Genomic DNA, 19,968 nt, shown 5'->3' with positions numbered 1-19,968 from the left:
CTCTACGGACTAGGAGAAAAAGATTTACCGGTAGGTTTAAAATCTTATTTTCTCACCTGTGGCATCTGCGTGCAGGATCAGATCATTGTGACTCCGGATCTGGCAACGACTATAAACTTTACGACCGTCTACTTTTTCTATGTTACTGTCCACGAGCACAGTAGTACCCAAGGGAATCGGACTGTGGAGAGAGACAGATTGTAGTAGCGTCCAGACATATGTACTGACACTTCCTGTCTAGCAGATTTCACACAGTAACCTCAGGTTTACATGCGGTATTTCTATTTACATCAAGTTCCTGAGCCCTTAATCTAGTAAATAAGAATTTACTCACCGGTAATTCTATTTCTCGTAGTCCGTAGTGGATGCTGGGAACTCCGTAAGGACCATGGGGAATAGCGGGCTCCGAAGGAGGCTGGGCACTCTAGAAAGATCTTAGACTACCTGGTGTGCACTGGCTCCTCCCACTATGACCCTCCTCCAAGCCTCAGTTAGGTACTGTGCCCGGACGAGCGTACACAATAAGGAAGGATTTTGAATCCCGGGTAAGACTCATACCAGCCACACCAATCACACCGTACAACTCGTGATATGAAACACAGTTAACAGTATGAAACAATAGAGCCTCTCAACAGATGGCTCAACAGTAACCCGATTTAGTTAACAACAACTATGTACAAGTAATGCAGATAAACCGCACTTGGGATGGGCGCCCAGCATCCACTACGGACTACGAGAAATAGAATTACCGGTGAGTAAATTCTTATTTTCTCTAACGTCCTAGTGGATGCTGGGAACTCCGTAAGGACCATGGGGATTATACCAAAGCTCCCAAACGGGCGGGAGAGTGCGGATGACTCTGCAGCACCGAATGAGAGAACTCCAGGTCCTCCTCAGCCAGGGTATCCAATTTGTAGAATTTTGCAAACGTGTTTGCCCCTGACCAAGTAGCTGCTCGGCAAAGTTGTAAAGCCGAGACCCCTCGGGCAGCCGCCCAAGATGAGCCCACCTTCCTTGTGGAATGGGCATTGACAGATTTTGGCTGTGGCAGGCCTGCCACAGTATGTGCAAGCTGAATTGTACTACAAATCCAACGAGCAATAGTCTGCTTAGGAGCAGGAGCACCCAGCTTGTTGGGTGCATATAGGATAAACAGCGAGTCAGATTTTCTGACTCCAGCCGTCCTGGAAACATATATTTTCAGGGCCCTGACAACGTCTAGCAACTTGGAGTCCTCCAAATCCTTAGTAGCCGCAGGCACCAAATAGGCTGGTTCAGGTGAAACGCTGACACCACCTTAGGGAGAAACTGGGGACGAGTCCTCAATTCTGCCCTATCCATATGGAAAATCAAATAAGGGCTTTTACAAGACAAAGCCGCCAATTCTGATACTCGCCTGGCAGAAGCCAAGGCCAATAACATAACCACCTTCCATGTGAGATATTTCAGATCCACGGTTTTTAGTGGTTCAAACCAATGTGATTTTAAGAAAACTCAACACCACGTTGAGATCCCAAGGTGCCACAGGAGGCACAAACGGGGGCTGACTATGCAGCACTCCTTTTATAAATGTCTGAACTTCAGGTACTGAAGCGAGTTCTTTTTTTGAAAGAAAATCGACAGAGCCGAGATCTGTACCTTAATGGAACCCAATTTAAGGCCCATAGTCACTCCTGCTTGCAGGAAATGCAGAAATCGACCTAGTTGAAATTCCTCTGTTGGGGCCCTTTCGGCCTCATACCATGCAACATATTTTCGCCATATGCGGTGATAATGAGTTGCTGTAACCTCTTTCCTGGCTTTAGTAAGCGTAGGAATTACTTCCTCCGGAATGCCCTTTTCCTTCAGGATCCGGCGTTCAACCGCCATGCCGTCAAACGCAGCCGCGGTAAGTCTTGGAACAGACAGGGCCCCTGCTGCCGCAGGTCCTGACTGAGTGGCAGAGGCCATGGGTCCTCTGATATAAATTCTTGAAGTTCTGGGTACCAAGCTCTTCTTGGCCATCCACGAGTATCGTTCTTACTCCTCGCCTTCTTATTATTCTCAGTACCTTTGGTATGAGAGGCAGAGGGGAGAACACCTAAACCGACTGGTACACCCACGGTGTTACCAGAGCGTCCATAGCTATCGCCTGAGGGTCCCTTGACCTGGAGCAATATCTTTTATAGCTTTTTGTTAAGGCGGACGCCATCATGTCCACCTGTGGCCTTTCCCAATGGTGTACAATCCTATTGGAAGACTTCTGGAGGAAGTCCCCATTCTCCCGGGTGGAGGTCGTGTCTGTTGAGAAGATCTGCTTCCCAGTTGTCCACTCCGGGAATGAACACTGCTGACAGTGCTAACACATGATTTTCCGCCTATCGGAGAATCCTTGTGGCTTCTGCCATCGCCATCCTGCTTTTTGTGCCGCCCTGTTGATTACATGGGCGACTGCCGTGATGTTGTCTGATTGGATCAGTACCGGCTGGTTTTGAAGCAGAGGCCTTGCTGGCCTCAGGGCATTTTAAATGGCCCTCAGATCCAGAATATTTATGTGTAGGGAAATAACCTGACTTGACCAAAGTCCCTGGAAGTTTCTTCCCTATGTGACTGCCCCCCAGCCTCAAAGGCTGGAATCCATGGTCACTAGGACCTAGTCCTGTATGCCGAACCTGCGGCCCTCTTGAAGATGGGCACTCTGCAGCCACCACAGTAGAGATACCCTGGTCCTTGAAGACAGGGTTATCAGCCTATGCATCGGAAGATGCGATCCGGACCACTTGTCCAACAGGTCCCTCTGAAAAGTTCTTGTATGGAACCTGCCTAATGGGATTGCTTCGTAAGAAGCTACCATTTTTCCCAGGACTCGCGTGCAATGATGCACCGCTACCTATTTTGGTTTCAGGAGGTCTCTGACTAGAGATGACAACTCCTTGGCTTTCTCCTCCGGGAGAAACACTATTTCTGGTTTATGTCCAGAACCATCCCCAGGAACAGTAGACGTGTCATAGGAACCAGCTGTGACTTTGGACTGTTTAGAATCCACCTATGCTGTTGTAGCACTTTCCAAAATAGTGCTACCCCGACTACCAACTGCTCCTTGGACCTCGCCCTTATAACGAGATTGTCCAAATACGGGATAATTACAACTCCCTTTTTTTTTTTTTTTTTTTTTTTGAAGGAGTATCATCATTTCGGCCATTACCTTGATAAAACACCCTCGGTGCCATGTACAGTCCAAACGGCAGTGTCTGGACTTGGTAATGGTAATCCTGTACCACAAATCTGAGGTACTCCTGGCGAGGATGGTAAATGGGGACATGCAGGTAAGCATCCTTGATGTCCCGGGATACCATGTAATCCCCCTCGTCCAGGCTTGCAATAACCGCCCTGAGCGATTCCATCTTGAACTTGAATTTTTTTTTTTTTTTATGTTCAAGGATTTTAATATAAAATGGGTCACACCGAACCATGCGGTTTCGGTACCCCAACCCGTGTGGAATAGTAACCCCGTCCTTGTTGAAGTAGGGGCACCTTGAGTATTACCTGCTGGGAATACCGCTTATTAATTGCCTCTAGCACAGCCTCCCTGCCTGAGGGAGTTGTCAGCAAGGCATATTTTAGGAAACGGCTGGGGGGAGACATCTCTAATTCCAGCTTGTACCCCTGAAATACTACTTGGAAGAAACAGGGATCCACCTGTGAGCGAGCCCACTAATTGCTGAAATTTTTGAGGCGGCCCCCCACCGTACCTGGCTACACCTGTGGAGCACCCGCGTCATGGTGTGTACTCACAGGAGGCGGGGGAAGAATCTTGATTCTGGGAACAGGCTGACTGGTGCAGCTTTTTCCCTCTACCCTTGTCTCTGTACAGAAAGGAAGCGCCATTTGACCCGCTTGCTTTTCTGAAGCCGAAAGGACTGTACCTTTTTCTGTGAGGAAACCTGAGGTAAAATTATTTCTTCCCAGCAGTTGCTGTGGATACGAGGTCCCAGAGACCATCCCCAAATAATTCCTCACCCTTATAAGGCTCTCTATGCGCTTTTTAAGTCAGCATCACCTGTCCAGTGACAGGTCTCTAATACCCTCCTGACAGAATGGACATTACATTTATTTTGGATGCCAGCCGGCAAAATATCCCTCTGTGCATCCCCCATATATAAGACAACGTCTTTAATATGTTTTTATGTTTGCCAACTATTATCCCTGTTTGACAGGGTCACCAACCACGCTGCAGCAGCACTATCTGCAGGTCTCAGTCTAGTACCTGAGTGTGTAAATACAGACTTCAGGATAGCCTCCTGTTTTTTATCAACAGGTACCTATTAAAGTGGCCGTATCCTAAGACGGCAGTGCCACCTTTTTTGACAAACGTGTGAGCGCCTTATCCACCCTAGGGGATATCTCCCAGCGTAACTTATCCTCCTGGCGGGAAAGGGTACGCCATCAGTAACTTTTTATAAATTACCAGTTTCTTAACGGGGGAACCCACGGTTTTCACACACTTCATTTATTCATCTGATGGGGGAACAAAACACTGCCTGTTTTTTCTCCCCAAACCTAAAACCCATTTATAGAGGTTAAAGTCAGAAATGTATAACACATTTTTTATTGCCGGGATCAAGTCACGGATTGGATTGTGTATATGTCTCCACCTTGTCGACACTGGAGTCAGACTCCGTGTCGACATCTGTGTCTGCCATCTGAGAGAGCGGGCGTTTTTGAGCCCCTGATGGCCTTTGAGACGCCTGGGCAGGCGCGGGCTGCGAAGCCGGCTGTCCCACAGCTGTTACGTCATCCACCCTTTTATGTAAGGAGTTGACACTGTCGGTTAATACCTTTTACCTCTCTATCCACTCTGGTGTCGGCCCCACAGGGGGCGACATCACATATATCGGCCTCTGTTCCGTCACCATATAAGCCTCCTCATTCAACATGTCGACACAGCCGTACCGACACACCGCAGACACACAGGGAATGCTCTAAACGAGGACAGGACCCACAAAAGCCCTTTGGGGGGACAGAGTGAGAGTATGCCAGCACACACCAGAGCGCTATATACTGCAGGGACTAACTGAGTTATGTCCCCTATAGCTTTATATCTATATATATAATGTATACTGCGCCTAAATTTAGTGCCCCCTCTCTCTTTTTTTAACCCTTGTAGACTGCAGGGGAGAGCCAGGGAGCTTCCCTCCAACGGAGCTGTGAGGGAAAATGGCGCCAGTGTGCTGAGGAGATAGGCTCCGCCCCTTTTTCGCGGCCTATTCTCCCGTTTTTTATGGACTTCTGGCAGGGGTATTTACCTCATATATAGCCCCTGGGGCTATATATTGAAGTATTTTTGCCAGCCAAGGTGTTTTTATTGCTGCCTCAGAGCGCCCCCCCCCAGCGCTCTGCACCCTCAGTGACCGGAGTGTGAAGTGTGTATGAGGAGCAATGGCGCACAGCTGCAGTGCTGTGCGCTACCTTGGTGAAGACTGAGCCTTCATGCCGCCGATTTTCCGGACCATCTTCTTGCTTCTGGCTCTGTAAGGGGGACGGCGGCGCGGCTCCGGGACCGAACATCAAGGCTGGGCCTGCGGTCGATCCCTCTGGAGCTAATGGTGTCCAGTAGCCTAAGAAGCCCAATCCGGCTGCAAGCAGGCGAGTTCGCTTCTTCTCCCCTTAGTCCCTCGCTGCAGTGAGCCTGTTGCCAGCAGGTCTCACTGAAAAGAACAAATTCTAAGACTATAACTTTCTAAGAGCTCAGGAGAGCCCCTAGTGTGCATCCAACCTCGGCCGGGCACGAAATCTAACTGAGGCTTGGAGGAGGGTCATAGTGGGAGGAGCCAGTGCACACCAGGTAGTCTAAGATCTTTCTAGAGTGCCCAGCCTCCTTCGGAGCCCGCTATTCCCCATGGTCCTTACGGAGTTCCCAGCATCCACTAGGACGTTAGAGAAATAGAGTTTTAATCTAGAAGCACCGCCAAAATATAAATAAAATGTGCAATTATTTTTTATTTAATATTCTGTTATGGATATTACTTTAACCATGAGCTGCTATGCACTATCTGAAGAAGTCGGAGAGGTATATAGGCGGGGAAACTCGTTATTGGTTTTTCTAAACTGCTGCACAGCTAAGGCACCTGAACGAACCAGCCGGCGAAAGATCTGCAGCTCCTGGTATTCCAGCTCCTGGTTAAGTGGTGATCGGAAGGCTGCTCTAAGCCTAAAGGGCAATACACCTTGCTCTGGACTGCACGTGAAAATTCTTAGCAGTGGAGAGGTTGGAAAGCGGATTCAGACAATCCAGGGAACTGGAGGGTGAACCACAGATAATATAACTGAGCGACTTGAAAGGTATATAAGGAGCAAGTTTAGTTTATTAAAGTCCAGGCAACATGCATGGAAAACCCAGTCATCGGATCCATCAAGCACTACCCAACCATCTCCACCAAAACCAGACAACACTCAGTCTGACCAACAAGTCAAAGCATGCTGGCCTCTACCTCCGTTATGCATTAGTGAAACTCACTTCTTGTAGTTGATGTTCAGATTGGCCGTCATAACACGCCCACAGTCGTACACGGCCCCTGCCCCGGCTGTGCTGTCAATAATGGTGGCTATGCAGCCACCGTGTGTGTATCTGAGGAGAAAAGAGGACTCCAGAGGTTAGAGGAGAACCACGAGACGTGTCTGTCAGCTGGGGCAAGATCAATACTTACGTGTTTACAGCTTATCAAATCATAGATTTTATTTACCAAATTCAACTAAGGAAACTTACCCTGGGGGGCCCTCCAGATAAGCCCCCGGCTGGAATATGCAGATCATCCTTTTCTCAGCCTTGTTAAAGAACATGCTGTATTCAAACCCAACTCCGTCCTTGTCTAGGTTTCTGGTGAAGAGGCGCGAGTCTCTTCTTGCCTCAGGAGGCTTACCTGGAAATGGGCACAAGGTCCTTCAATGCCTCTGAACAGGCCCCTGAACCCAATCAGTATCCGGATGTAAGATAAACAGTAAATGGTCAGTAGGTCAACACAGTCAAAATTTCGACGTACAAATGGTCGACACACAAAAAATTTGACTCATGATTTGTCTTGATTGTTAGGGTTTGGCCCTTGGTGAAGGGTTAGGCACATGGCGGAGGGTTAGGCACCAAGGGGAGGGATAAAATAACATAAAAATCACATGTCAATCGTTTTTGCGTTGACCATTTCCATATTGACCCTGTCGACCATCTGGTGTCGACCTATTGACACTGTCGATCTTTTAATCCACACCCAACACAGCCACATGTAACACCCACAGACACAACTGAAGATATATAAGATAACAATAATTATGGAAATAAACTGATGCATCATTTGCTGTGTCCCGAATGTCGCATAGTCCTTAGGCTGCAAGGTGGCAGCTTGATGATGTCACAGGATGTGTCTCACACCCGCACTGACCACGTTCCTGCCAGTACATGGAATGGACGCCCTCTCATCACTACCCATGAATCTTTACAGCTGCCCAGAAGATAGATAGCTGCATATTTATACCTCACACAATTTGTAATCCTGGAACCAGGACAGGGGACACGAATGCACCACCTGGGGGGCATCACAGCATCTTAGGGAGTGTGGTCATGCCTCCTTGGGGCATGCTTAGTACTTTTTGAAATGCCAGAGCAACCTCCCTCGTACAAAGTTCCAAATTCAGATTTGTATAAACCGGAGCAACCGACCCAGTGTGAATACAGCTGCATGAGGTGTGAGTGAGCGGCTGCCCTGGAAGCCCAGGTAACTGATCTAGAGCAAACCGTTACGCGACTAAGGGAGATTCACAATCTCGAGCGGAGCTTAGATAGAACGGTAGAGGAGTTGCAGTGGGGGCCACCAGTAGCCGAGGACGAGGCTAATCAGGTAGCTAGCTGGGTCACGGTTAGACGGAAGAAGAAGAGGGGGAGGCAGGACATCTCCAATCTGCCAAACCCCAATAAATTCACCCGATTGGACGAAGATTCTGGGGAGGACAGTGAGGAAATGACGGCACTGGAGGAGACCGTTCCCTCTAGCAACCGGAGGAGTGGTCCCTCCAGGACAAAGGGAACAAAAGAAAGCAAGGTACCTAGTCAGATTGTGGTGGTAGGGGATTCTATTATCAGGGAGACAGATAGGGCAATCTGCTACCGGGACCGTGATCACCGTCTGTCGTCTCCCTGGTGCTCGGGTACGGCACATTGCGGACTGGGTAGAAAGATTGTTGGGGGGGGGGGCCGGGAACGACCTGGCGGTCTTGGTGCAAGTTGGCACCAATGACAAAGTTAGTGGTAGGTGGGATGTTCTTAAGAAAGATTATAGGGACCTAGGCCAAAAATTAAAGGCAAGGGCATCTAAGGTAATATTCTCTGAAATATTACCTGTGCCACGCACTAGTCCAGGAAGGCAGAAGGAGATTAGGGAGGTAAATGTGTGGCTTAGAGACTGGTGTAGGAAGGAGGGGTTTGTGTTCCTAGAACACTGGGCAGACATCTCAGTCAGGCGCCATCTTTCTTGTCGCAATGGATTGCACCTGAATGAGGAGGGGGCAGCGGTGCTGGGGGCAGGATGGTTAGAAGATTGGAGGAGATTTTAAACTAGGAGCCTGGGGTGAGGGATTAGAAAGAATTAGTGGGACAACTAGAGAGCAAAGAAAAATGGGATGTATAAAGTATAATGAGGGTGGAGAGGGGGGGGGGGGAATAGTCAGCGATGGTAATTTAAGGGAAACTCAGATTCTTAAGGAAACGTTATCCACAACAAAACTCACGGATCAGGGAATTACCAAACTAAGGTGTATGATTACAAATGCAAGAAGCGTAACAAGTAAAATGGAGGAATTAGAAACAACTGCACTTAATGACCAATATGATATAATAGGCATTACAGAGACAAGGTGGGACGATTCACACGACTGAGCGGCAAACATGGGGGGGGGGGGGGGGTACACCCTCTTCAGGAGAGATAGGACTAATAAAAAGAGAGGGGGTGTTTGTCTAGATGTTAAACCTTTCTTAAAACCGTATTTAAAGGAAGTCATTTAGGAGCGGACTGGAGATAACGTGGAGTCATTGCGGGTTGAGATTTCGAGTGGGGGTGAGGATACAAAAAAACTTCTAATAGGGACATACTATAAACCACCAGATATTAGTGTGTCTGACGAATTACTACTCTGGCAGCAAATCGAAAAAGCTGCAGGTATGGGGGACATCATTATCGTTGGGGACTTTAATTACCCAGACATAAACTGGAACACCAAAACAGTAAATATAGCTAGGGGTAATAGGTTCTTAAACATGCTAAAAGATCACTACCTGTCCCAGGTAATCGGGGAACCAACTAGGCAAGGGGCTATACTGGACCTAGTACCAACTAATAAAGAGGAAATAATATCAAATACTAAAGTAGGGGAGACCCTAGGAAATAGCGATCACAATATGATCACATTCGATATCAACTTTAAAAAACAACAATATAAGGGTCTAACTAAAACTTTTAACTTTAAGAAAGCCAATTTCATATTGCTGAAACAAGCAATGAGGGACATCAATTGGGACATTGTATTGCAAGGTGTCAGGAATCTGCATTCTCCGTCGCATCACTACTGTGGAACTACAGGTTCCAGCAGTTCAGTTCTGTTCCAGTTTTCAGTCTATTGCAGCCTGGAGTACACAGTGCTTCAGCTAACTCACAGCTGATCTGAACACCTAATCCAGCGGGGTGTGTTCTCACAGAGATGCAACATCCAATCATCACAGACCAAGGGGTATAAACTCCAGTTCCTGGCTCAGTCTCATCGCCTTGGACAATGCGTCACATCCTTTGAACAGGCGTCTCCTGTCTTCAGAGATTCCCCAGTGTATTGGACCTGTGGAACTACAGGTTCCAGCAGTTCCATTCCAGTTCCGTTTCCAGTTCCAGTCTGCAATCCCCTGTTTCCAGCGATCTCCTATTTCTGGCATTTCCAAGTTGTTTCCCTGTACCAGTGTTCCTGTGGAACTACAAGTACCAACATCCATTCCAGCTTTCCTACGAGTCACATTCGGTGTACAAGTTCTCCTGTTTCCAGTGGTTTCCTTGTTGTCATTCTTCAGTCTTCAGTTTGCTATGAACTCCAGCCACAGTTTGCCACGACAACTTGCAGTAAGAGACTTTCTTCAGGTGTTCTTCCATTACTCAGCCTGTGCACCTGATTACCAGCATCTAGCATTGTGCATTGCATTCATCACTTAACAACTTGCTGTGTTAGAACTGTCTCCTGCTAGGGCCTTGCGTGGCTTAAAGATGTGTGCTTCTACAGAGACGGTGTGCTTTGATTGCTATTTGTTATATATCGCAGTTTCATTTGCTGCATCTGATTTCATTATTGCCTTATCATTTATATCAAGTTACAAGTTCATCTTCATTGCTCATTTGTTACCAGTGACTTTTGAAATATTCATTTATCGGATTAAGTTATTCTTCATTGTTCCTGTCATCCGTTATCCCTGTGTGATAATAAATATCAAGCGCACATGCGCGGAACTTTTCGTCAGTTTCCCCGTTTCCTCTATCACACCTACACTGACCCACTAGTGCCCCCTCCGGGGACAGACAAAGTTACAGAATCCTGACACAAGGTAAGAATACTACTGAAATGTGGGATGTTTTTACAACTACGCTCAATAAGTACACTCATTTGTATATACCCAAAGTCAACAAAAACAGGAGTAGGAAATTCAAACCGATGAGGCTTAATAAGAGGGTCAAGGAACAAATGGATAAAAAAAGGCGTGCTTTCAAAGCATTTGAGTCTGACGGAACGGTGGAATCATTCCAGTTCTACAAGGAATGTAACAAAAAAATAAAAAATAAAGAAATCAGAGCAGCAAAAATAGAAAAGGAAAACAAATCGCAAAGGAGAGTATAACAAACCCCAAAAAGTTCTTTAAGTACATATACGGAAAAAGGTTAAAAAGGGAGAATACTGGGCCTTTAAAGGGTGAGTTGGATGTCTTGATTAATGATGATAGGGATAATGCAGATTTATTTAATAAATTCTTTTCATCAGTATTCACGAATGAGGACAGGTTGACGAGAGTAGAGCATAACATAAACTACGAAAACCGACCCGATGCTAGGTACTTGGTTAAACGAGGATGTACTCGGGGAGAGACTAAGTAAAATTAAGATAAATAAATCTCCTGGGCTGAATGGACTGCACCCCAGGGTTCTTATGGATCTTAATGTAGAGATATCGAGACCCCTATATTTGATTTTCAGAGAGTCAATTAGATCAGGAACAATACCAAAGGACTGGCGTATAGTAGAGGTAGTCCCAATATTTAAAAAGGGTATTAAAACTCACCCAGGTAACTATAGACCGGTAAGTTTGACATCTATAGTGGGGAAATTACTAGAAGGTATATTAAGGGACAGCATACTTGAGTACTTGGATACCTCCAAGGTTATTACTAGGAATCAGCATGGTTTTGTGAAGGACAGATCCTGTCAAACTAACTTAATAAGCTTCTACGAGAAAGTGAGCAAAAATATTGATCAGGGTCATGCAGTGGATGTGATCTTTTTGGACTTCGCTAAGGCCTTTGACAAAGTTCCACATAAGAGACTAATTCTCAAATTAAGAGAGCTTGGTGTAGGGGACACTATTTGTACTTGGGTGAATAATTGGCTGTTCAATAGGGAATAGCGAGTGGGGATTAATGGTATGTTCTCTGAGCGGCCACACCTGGAATATTGTGTACAGTTCTGGGCACTTCACTATAAAAAAAATATCTTGGAACTCGAAAAGGTTCAGAGGCGAGCCACCTAACTGGTTAAGGGGTTAGAGGCATTGGATTATGAGGAAAGACTTAAAGGTTAGATATGTTCACACTGGAAAAGAGGAGACTGAGAGGGGATATTATTCATATTTATAAATATATTAAGGGACAATATAAGGATTTATCAAATGATTTATAAAAAAAACCACTACATAGGACACGAGGAGACCCCCTGAGGTTAGAAGAAAAAAAATTCCATACACAATGGAGAAAATTAAGAGCAGTAAGGTAGTTATGGTGGACTCAATCAATAAGTTTAAAAATGGATTAGATAAATTCCTAGTGGAAAAAATATCCAAGGATACAGCATTTAATTAAGATTAAAAAAAGAAGAAAAAAAAATATTTATTATCCAGGTTGAACCCATTGGACATCTGTCTTTTTTCAAGCTCAACAACCATGTAACTAAAGCCGATGTTTAGGGGTTTTCGCAGGAGCAAGACACAGTTTTGCGCATGTGCAGAACGTGTCTTGTGATATCGCTCGCAGCCCCCTGTCAACATGCTGCGGTGTTTGGGGGAGGAAGGGGGCAGCATTCGGTACTGTTCCTCAAAATGGAGTCATGTTGCCCATGTTTTAAAGGTGTGCCGTGTCCTTTGGCCAGTGTATGTAAGCTTACGCAGACTGACCGCAGTCTCCTAACATCATGGGATAGCCTTCTCCAGTCGGTACCATTCCCCAAAATCGGGAGGGTTGGGAGGTATGTAAGAGGAGGAAGATATCAGGGATGTAATACACATTGTCTACAGAAGCCACACTCACTCCTGGGCGCAAGAGACACGAGATATCCAAGAGAGGATAATGATCATTACTGAGCATCTCTCAGCCCTGGGACTTCACCGACTTATGGGACCAATACATCATATTGCCGCACCCCCCCGCCCCATCCCTGATCCTATTCTCCCATCCCCGTTTCTTAGACAATTGGCAAAATCCTACCCGTTAGAAACCCCCGCCTCACCGATTCCCATCATTTTTGGGTCGGAGAATCAAGAATTTTCAACTTGGATTCTGCCAAATTTTTAAAACAATCTGTAAAACAGAGCATTGTGCGGATAGATTGCTGATGTATGGGCCACTTTGTTTTTAGAATAATTTTTTTTTATGTTTTAAATAATAAATACCCTTTGGCATCTTATGGGCTTGATGTATCAAGCAGAGAGAAGAGTGGAGGGTTTGCCCATACCAACCAATCACAATTATGGAAGCATTTATCACGTACAGTCTATAAAAGATACTTCTCTGCTTGATAAATCACCCCTCATTCACAGAGAAGCATGCACCTTGCTCATTGCACCTCCCGGACGTATAACAGATAACAGCCGCTGCGTTTACCTTCTAGGTGATGTACAGTAGCATTAAATGAAGAGATGCGTCTCCACGCCCCGCTTTCACTGAGTTCCAGATACCTGTTGTACAGTTCCCGCGTATTTGGGTTCCACGTGGCGTTGGGTAACGCAAAGTCCCGCTGTCCATAGCTGAGGCTGGGGTGGGAGACCTGGAATAGGATGTAGAATCTGTTGTCTATCACACTACGTGATGTAATCCCAGTAATTCAATCCCCCACGCTGTTAAACAGAGACTGGCTACTTACCGAGAAGCTGCGCTGTGCAGACTGGCTGGCACGCTGGCATATTGCATTGCCCACATGGAGCAGCCTGGCACATCCCTGCTGCATGGCTCTTCCTGTACGAACACTGAACAGAGAGAGAGAGAGAGATTTATATAATACAGATTATGTACGCTCACAAGGTATCACACTGCCTGATAGCCTCCAGTCTCAGCAAACAGTACATGACACACAATAGGTGAAAGGTGAACACATACACACACAGGCCTTCCCCAGATTGATCCACCTCCTTCTCTGCCCCGTCCCGCCTCTGATGCTGCCCTGCTCAGTGCTGTACATGCTGGTGCTGAGAATAATCTGCCTCCTTCACTGCCCCGTCCCGCCTCTGATACTGCCCTGCTCAGTGCTGTAACTGCTGGTGCTGAGGAGAATAATCCGCCTCCTTCTCTGCCCCGTCCCGCCTCTGATGCTGCCCTGCTCAGTGCTGTAACTGCTGGTGCTGAGAATAATCTGCCTCCTTCACTGCCCCGTCCCGCCTCTGATACTGCCCTGCTCAGTGCTGTAACTGCTGGTGCTGAGGAGAATAATCCGCCTCCTTCACTGCCCCATCCCGCCTCTGATACTGTCCTGCTCAGTGCTGTAACTGCTGGTGCTGAGGAGAATAATCCGCCTCCTTCTCTGCCCTGTCCTGCCTCTGATGCTGCCCTGCTCAGTGCTGTAACTGCTGGTGCTGAGGAGAATAATCCGCCTCCTCTCCCCGTCCCACCTCTGATGCTGCCCTGCGCAGTGCTGTAACTGCTGGTGCTGAGGAGAATAATCCACCTCCTTCTCTGCCCTGTCCCACCTCTGATGCTGCCCTGCTCAGTGCTGTAACTGCTGGTGCTGAGGAGAATAATCCGCCTCCTTCTCTGCCCCGTCCCACCTCTGATGCTGCCCTGCTCAGTGCTGTAACTGCTGGTGCTGAGGAGAATAATCCGCCTCCTTCTCTGCCCCGTCCCACCTCTGATGCTGCCCTGCTCAGTGCTGTAACTGCTGGTGCTGAGGAGAATAATCCGCCTCCTTCTCTGCCCTGTCCCACCTCTGATGCTGCCCTGCGCAGTGCTGTAACTGCTGGTGCTGAGGAGAATAATCCGCCTCCTTCTCTGCCCTGTCCCACCTCTGATGCTGCCCTGCGCAGTGCTGTAACTGCTGGTGCTGAGGAGAATAATCCGCCTCCTTCTCTGCCCTGTCCCACCTCTGATGCTGCCCTGCGCAGTGCTGTAACTGCTGGTGCTGAGGAGAATAATCCACCTCCTTCTCTGCCCCGTCCCGCCTCTGATACTGTCCTGCTCAGTGCTGTAACTGCTGGTGCTGAGGAGAATAATCCGCCTCCTTCTCTGCCCCGTCCCGCCTCTGATGCTGCCCTGCTCAGTGCTGTAACTGCTGGTGCTGAGGAGAATAATCCGCCTCCTTCTCTGCCCCGTCCCGCCTCTGATGCTGCCCTGCTCAGTGCTGTAACTGCTGGTGCTCAGGAGAATAATCCGCCTCCTTCTCTGCCCCGTCCCGCCTGATGCTGCCCTGCTCAGTGCTGTATATGCTGGCGCTGAGGAGAATAATCCGCCTCCTTCTCTGCCCCGTCCCGCCTCTGATGCTGCCCTGCTCAGTGCTGTAACTGCTGGTGCTCAGGAGAATAATCCGCCTCCTTCTCTGCCCCGTCCCACCTCTGATGCTGCCCTGCTCATTGCTGTAACTGCTGGTGCTGAGGAGAATAATCCGCCTCCTTCTCTGCCCCGTCCCGCCTCTGATGCTGCCCTGCTCAGTGCTGTAACTGCTGGTGCTGAGGAGAATAATCCGCCTCCTTCTCTGCCCCGTCCCTCCTCTGATGCTGCCCTGCTCAGTGCTGTAACTGCTGGTGCTGAGGAGAATAATCCGCCTCCTTCTCTGCCCCGTCCAGCCTCTGATGCTGCCCTGCTCAGTGCTGTAACTGCTGGTGCTGAGGAGAATAATCCGCCTCCTCTCCCCGTCCTGCCTCTGATGCTGCCCTGCTCAGTGCTGTAACTGCTGGTGCTGAGGAGAATAATCCGCCTCCTTCTCTGCCCCGTCCCACCTCTGATGCTGCCCTGCTCAGTGCTGTAACTGCTGGTGCTGAGGAGAATAATCCGCCTCCTTCTCTGCCCTGTCCCACCTCTGATGCTGCCCTGCGCAGTGCTGTAACTGCTGGTGCTGAGGAGAATAATCCACCTCCTTCTCTGCCCTGTCCCACCTCTGATGCTGCCCTGCTCAGTGCTGTAACTGCTGGTGCTGAGGAGAATAATCTGCCTCCTTCTCTGCCCCGTCCCGCCTCTGATGCTGCCCTGCTCAGTGCTGTAACTGCTGGTGCTGAGGAGAATAATCCGCCTCCTTCTCTGCCCCGTCCCACCTCTGATGCTGCCCTGCTCAGTGCTGTAACTGCTGGTGCTGAGGAGAATAATCCGCCTCCTTCTCTGCCCTGTCCCACCTCTGATGCTGCCCTGCGCAGTGCTGTAACTGCTGGTGCTGAGGAGAATAATCCACCTCCTTCTCTGCCCTGTCCCACCTCTGATGCTGCCCTGCTCAGTGCTGTAACTGCTGGTGCTGAGGAGAATAATCCGCCTCCTTCTCTACCCCGTCCCGCCTCTGATGCTGCCCTGCTCAGTGCTGTAACTGCTGGTGCTGAGGAGAATAATCCACCTCCTTCTCTGCCCTGTCCCGCCTCTGATGCTGCCCTGCTCAGTGCTGTAACTGCTGGTGCTGAGGAGAATAATCTGCCTCCTTCTCTGCCCCGTCCCGCCTCTGATGCTGCCCTGCTCAGTGCTGTAACTGCTGGTGCTGAGGAGAATAATCCGCCTCCTTCTCTGCCCCGTCCCACCTCTGATGCTGCCCTGCTCAGTGCTGTAACTGCTGGTGCTGAGGAGAATAATCCGCCTCCTTCTCTGCCCTGTCCCACCTCTGATGCTGCCCTGCGCAGTGCTGTAACTGCTGGTGCTGAGGAGAATAATCCACCTCCTTCTCTGCCCTGTCCCACCTCTGATGCTGCCCTGCTCAGTGCTGTAACTGCTGGTGCTGAGGAGAATAATCCGCCTCCTTCTCTACCCCGTCCCGCCTCTGATGCTGCCCTGCTCAGTGCTGTAACTGCTGGTGCTGAGGAGAATAATCCTCCTCCTTCTCTGCCCTGTCCCGCCTCTGATGCTGCCCTGCTCAGTGCTGTAACTGCTGGTGCTGAGGAGAATAATCCACCTCCTTCTCTGCCCTGTCCCGCCTCTGATGCTGCCCTGCTCAGTGCTGTAACTGCTGGTGCTCAGGAGAATAATCCACCTCCTTCTCTGCCCCGTCCCGCCTCTGATGCTGCCCTGCTCAGTGCTGTAACTGCTGGTGCTCAGGAGAATAATCCACCTTCTTCTCTGCCCCGTCCCGCCTCTGATGCTGCCCTGCTCAGTGCTGTAACTGCTGGCGCTGAGGAGAATAATCCGCCTCCTTCTCTGCCCCGTCCCACCTCTGATGCTGCCCTGCTCAGTGCTGTAACTGCTGGTGCTGAGGAGAATAATCCGCCTCCTTCTCTGCCCCGTCCCGCCTCTGATGCTGCCCTGCTCAGTGCTGTAACTGCTGGTGCTGAGGAGAATAATCCACCTCCTTCTCTGCCCCGTCCCACCTCTGATGCTGCCCTGCTCAGTGCTGTAACTGCTGGTGCTGAGGAGAATAATCCGCCTCCTTCTCTGCCCCGTCCCGCCTCTGATGCTGCCCTGCTCAGTGCTGTAACTGCTGGTGCTGAGGAGAATAATCCACCTCCTTCTCTGCCCTGTCCCGCCTCTGATGCTGCCCTGCTCAGTGCTGTAACTGCTGGTGCTCAGGAGAATAATCCACCTCCTTCTCTGCCCCGTCCCGCCTCTGATGCTGCCCTGCTCAGTGCTGTAACTGCTGGTGCTCAGGAGAATAATCCACCTTCTTCTCTGCCCCGTCCCGCCTCTGATGCTGCCCTGCTCAGTGCTGTACATGCTGGTGCTGAGGAGAATAATCCGCCTCCTTCTCTGCCCGGTCCCGCCTCTGATGCTGCCCTGCTCAGTGATGTAACTGCTGGTGCTCAGGAGAATAATCCACCTTCTTCTCTGCCCCGTCCCGCCTCTGATGCTGCCCTGCTCAGTGCTGTAACTGCTGGTGCTGAGAATAATCCACCTCCTTCTCTGCCCCGTCCCGCCTCTGATGCTGCCCTGCTCAGTGCTGTAACTGCTGGGACGACAGGCCAATCTCCGCCCGCTGTATGCTAAATATATAAGGTTTGCAGGGATAGGCTGACTCTATTCCAAAGGGCCCTAGGTCTCCTTGCTTAGACTCTCGCTCTCCTTAGGGTTCTTCCTTTGAGTAAAAAAAAAGATTTTCGCACAACACTTAAGGTCACTGGGAGAGCTGTCAGTACCCTTTACACAGCAGATAAGCAGCTGCTGACTATCAATCTTTCCTTTAATGCATTCAAGAGTCAAAATATCTATGTCTCCTTTCCTCCTATTGCTCTCTGAGAGGTTCTGCAATGTTTAATTCAAGTGACAGGTTAACCTCTGATAACTGAGACACTATCCTCTCCTGACTGGAAATAGATTGGTTAAGTACTTATATCTGAAATCTATACACTGTTATAAAAGGCAAATACCATTGACTCATCACAAAATCTCCTGAACCATAAAGCTGCACTTCCTTGCCAGTGGCAGTTTTAGAGCAGTCCAATGTTCAAATACAGGAGCCACACCCAGCGATGTTTGACAGTGTTTAGGGGTGGCAGTTGATGTGGCTCCTCTATTTGAATAATGGCCTGCTCTGCAACTGCCACTGCCACTGGCAAGGAAGTCCAGGAACAGAGGATAGAGGATAGATAGATAGATAGATAGATAGATAGATAGATAGATAGATAGAGGAACTGGAATCCAGTTTGACCATACACAGAAAGAGCGCACACTGTAACGTGCAACTTTAAAAAGTGCACAAAAGTCACAGCTGGATCTGCGGAAGCGACAGTGGTAAATACGGTTCTTAAGACAACGTTTATCTATGGGGACTGTTTGTATATTGCGTCACATTCACAAATAGTTTTAAGAAGTTCTTCTGCAGTGAAAGCGCGTCTTTAATGGCTGCATGGCTGGTCAGCGCGGAGTCAACGTTGTAAGCATGTGACGTCTAAGCATCACCATTAGCAAGTTAGTGGTCATTTGCATTTAAAAAAAAAAAAAAGGGGGAGGGGGTGGATTTTTTTTTTTTTGGGGGGGGGGATCACAGTAAAGGTTTCCTCTGACAGCTTGCAATGAATGGAACCATCACGATAATCCACAGCAAAGGACACTGGTAGTTATACAGCGGCGTGAGGCAGCTCCCTGTGGCTAACCAGCTGCTGTAGTACTACAAGTTTCAGCGTGCCCTGTGTCTGCCAGACATGCTGGGGGTCGTGGTTCCACATCAGCTGGTGATCAACATCACGTGAGACTGAGCACCTCACAGTCACCCGAACCCCCATATCTGAGCCCTGTCACCCACCTCTCCAAGTGTCTCCTGTACCGGCCGGCAGATCCCAGCAAGGTCCTTCTGTCACACCAGCAGCCTCACACACCGCTGTCTGCACTACAGGCGACATCTTGCGTAAGACAAACTCATAGGCTCTCATGACTGCGGAGCTCTGGCAAAATGGCGGCAGCCCGCTCTCGTTACCGCAGCCTAATGTAGACTCTATGGCAGGTTACTGTGCGGCCTCTGCCAACACATGCATACGGCTGTACATCCAATGTACAGTATGTAGTGGGCTGGCTCTGACGTCACCGCCAGGCCTGAGCCATGTGACAGGGCGAGTTATCATACACAGCTCTGTACACACATTGTATGTGACAAAGTATACACTTTAGTGATTGTGTTTGCATTTAGCTCAGGATAGAATGTCCCTTTCTTATACGTCCTAGAGGATGCTGGGGTCACATCAAGAACCATGGGGTATAGATGGGATCCACAGGAGACATGGGCACTTTAAACTTTCAAAGGGGTGTGAACTGGCTCCTCCCTCTATGCCCCTCCTCCAGACTCCAGTTTAGAATATGTGCCCAGGCAGACTGGATGCACACTGAGGAGCTCTACTGAGTTTCTCTGAAAATACTTTATGCTGCATACCTCCCAACATGACCCTCTCCAGGAGGACACAATGCTCTGCTCCTGCTCATCCCTCTTACTGTATGATTACCATCACCTGTGCTGATACACCTTTCTTATCCAAGCACCCTGTTCAGCACAGGTGATGGCAATCATACATTAGAAGAAATGTCCAGGAGCAGAGCATTGTGTCCCTCCTGGAATAGGTCACGTTGGGAGGTGTGGGTATGAGCATCTGTAAGCCCAGTGCTATATTAATAATAATCCTAATTTTATTTATATATTGCTTTATCTGTTAGGACTCAAGTTGCTTTACAGAGACCATGAACACAATGCAGCACTGAGGCAGCGATATTGGGTCATCGGTTCCAGGGACTATTCATCCTACTCACACAGGTATCAGTATATGATGTGTATAATGTATGATCTAACTACATCTTACTACACAGCCTGCGCACCACACTGTAGTGCAGATTAC

The 19,968-nt window shown here is 48.8% G+C and overlaps 1 protein-coding gene across 1 annotated transcript in view; it reads right to left on the bottom strand.

The window, feature by feature from the left end:
• Positions 1-18,984, bottom strand: part of LOC134980099 (acyl-coenzyme A thioesterase THEM4-like) — a 66,576-nt gene extending 47,592 nt beyond the window's left edge. Inside the window, exons 1-5 of the mRNA XM_063946754.1 lie at positions 18,891-18,984; positions 13,401-13,503; positions 13,142-13,304; positions 6,746-6,899; positions 6,497-6,607 (exon numbers count right to left, since the gene is read on the bottom strand). Of these exons, the coding sequence (XP_063802824.1) occupies positions 6,497-6,607; positions 6,746-6,899; positions 13,142-13,304; positions 13,401-13,484 (512 nt within the window). The 5' untranslated portion in view covers positions 13,485-13,503; positions 18,891-18,984. The remainder of the gene's footprint in view (positions 1-6,496; positions 6,608-6,745; positions 6,900-13,141; positions 13,305-13,400; positions 13,504-18,890) is intronic.
• Between the last annotated feature and the right edge of the window lie 984 nt (positions 18,985-19,968).

This window comes from Pseudophryne corroboree, chromosome 12 (assembly GCF_028390025.1).
Source record: "Pseudophryne corroboree isolate aPseCor3 chromosome 12, aPseCor3.hap2, whole genome shotgun sequence".
In the NCBI taxonomy this organism is placed as follows: domain Eukaryota; kingdom Metazoa; phylum Chordata; class Amphibia; order Anura; family Myobatrachidae; genus Pseudophryne; species Pseudophryne corroboree.
This window is presented reverse-complemented; position numbering and strand designations above follow the sequence as displayed.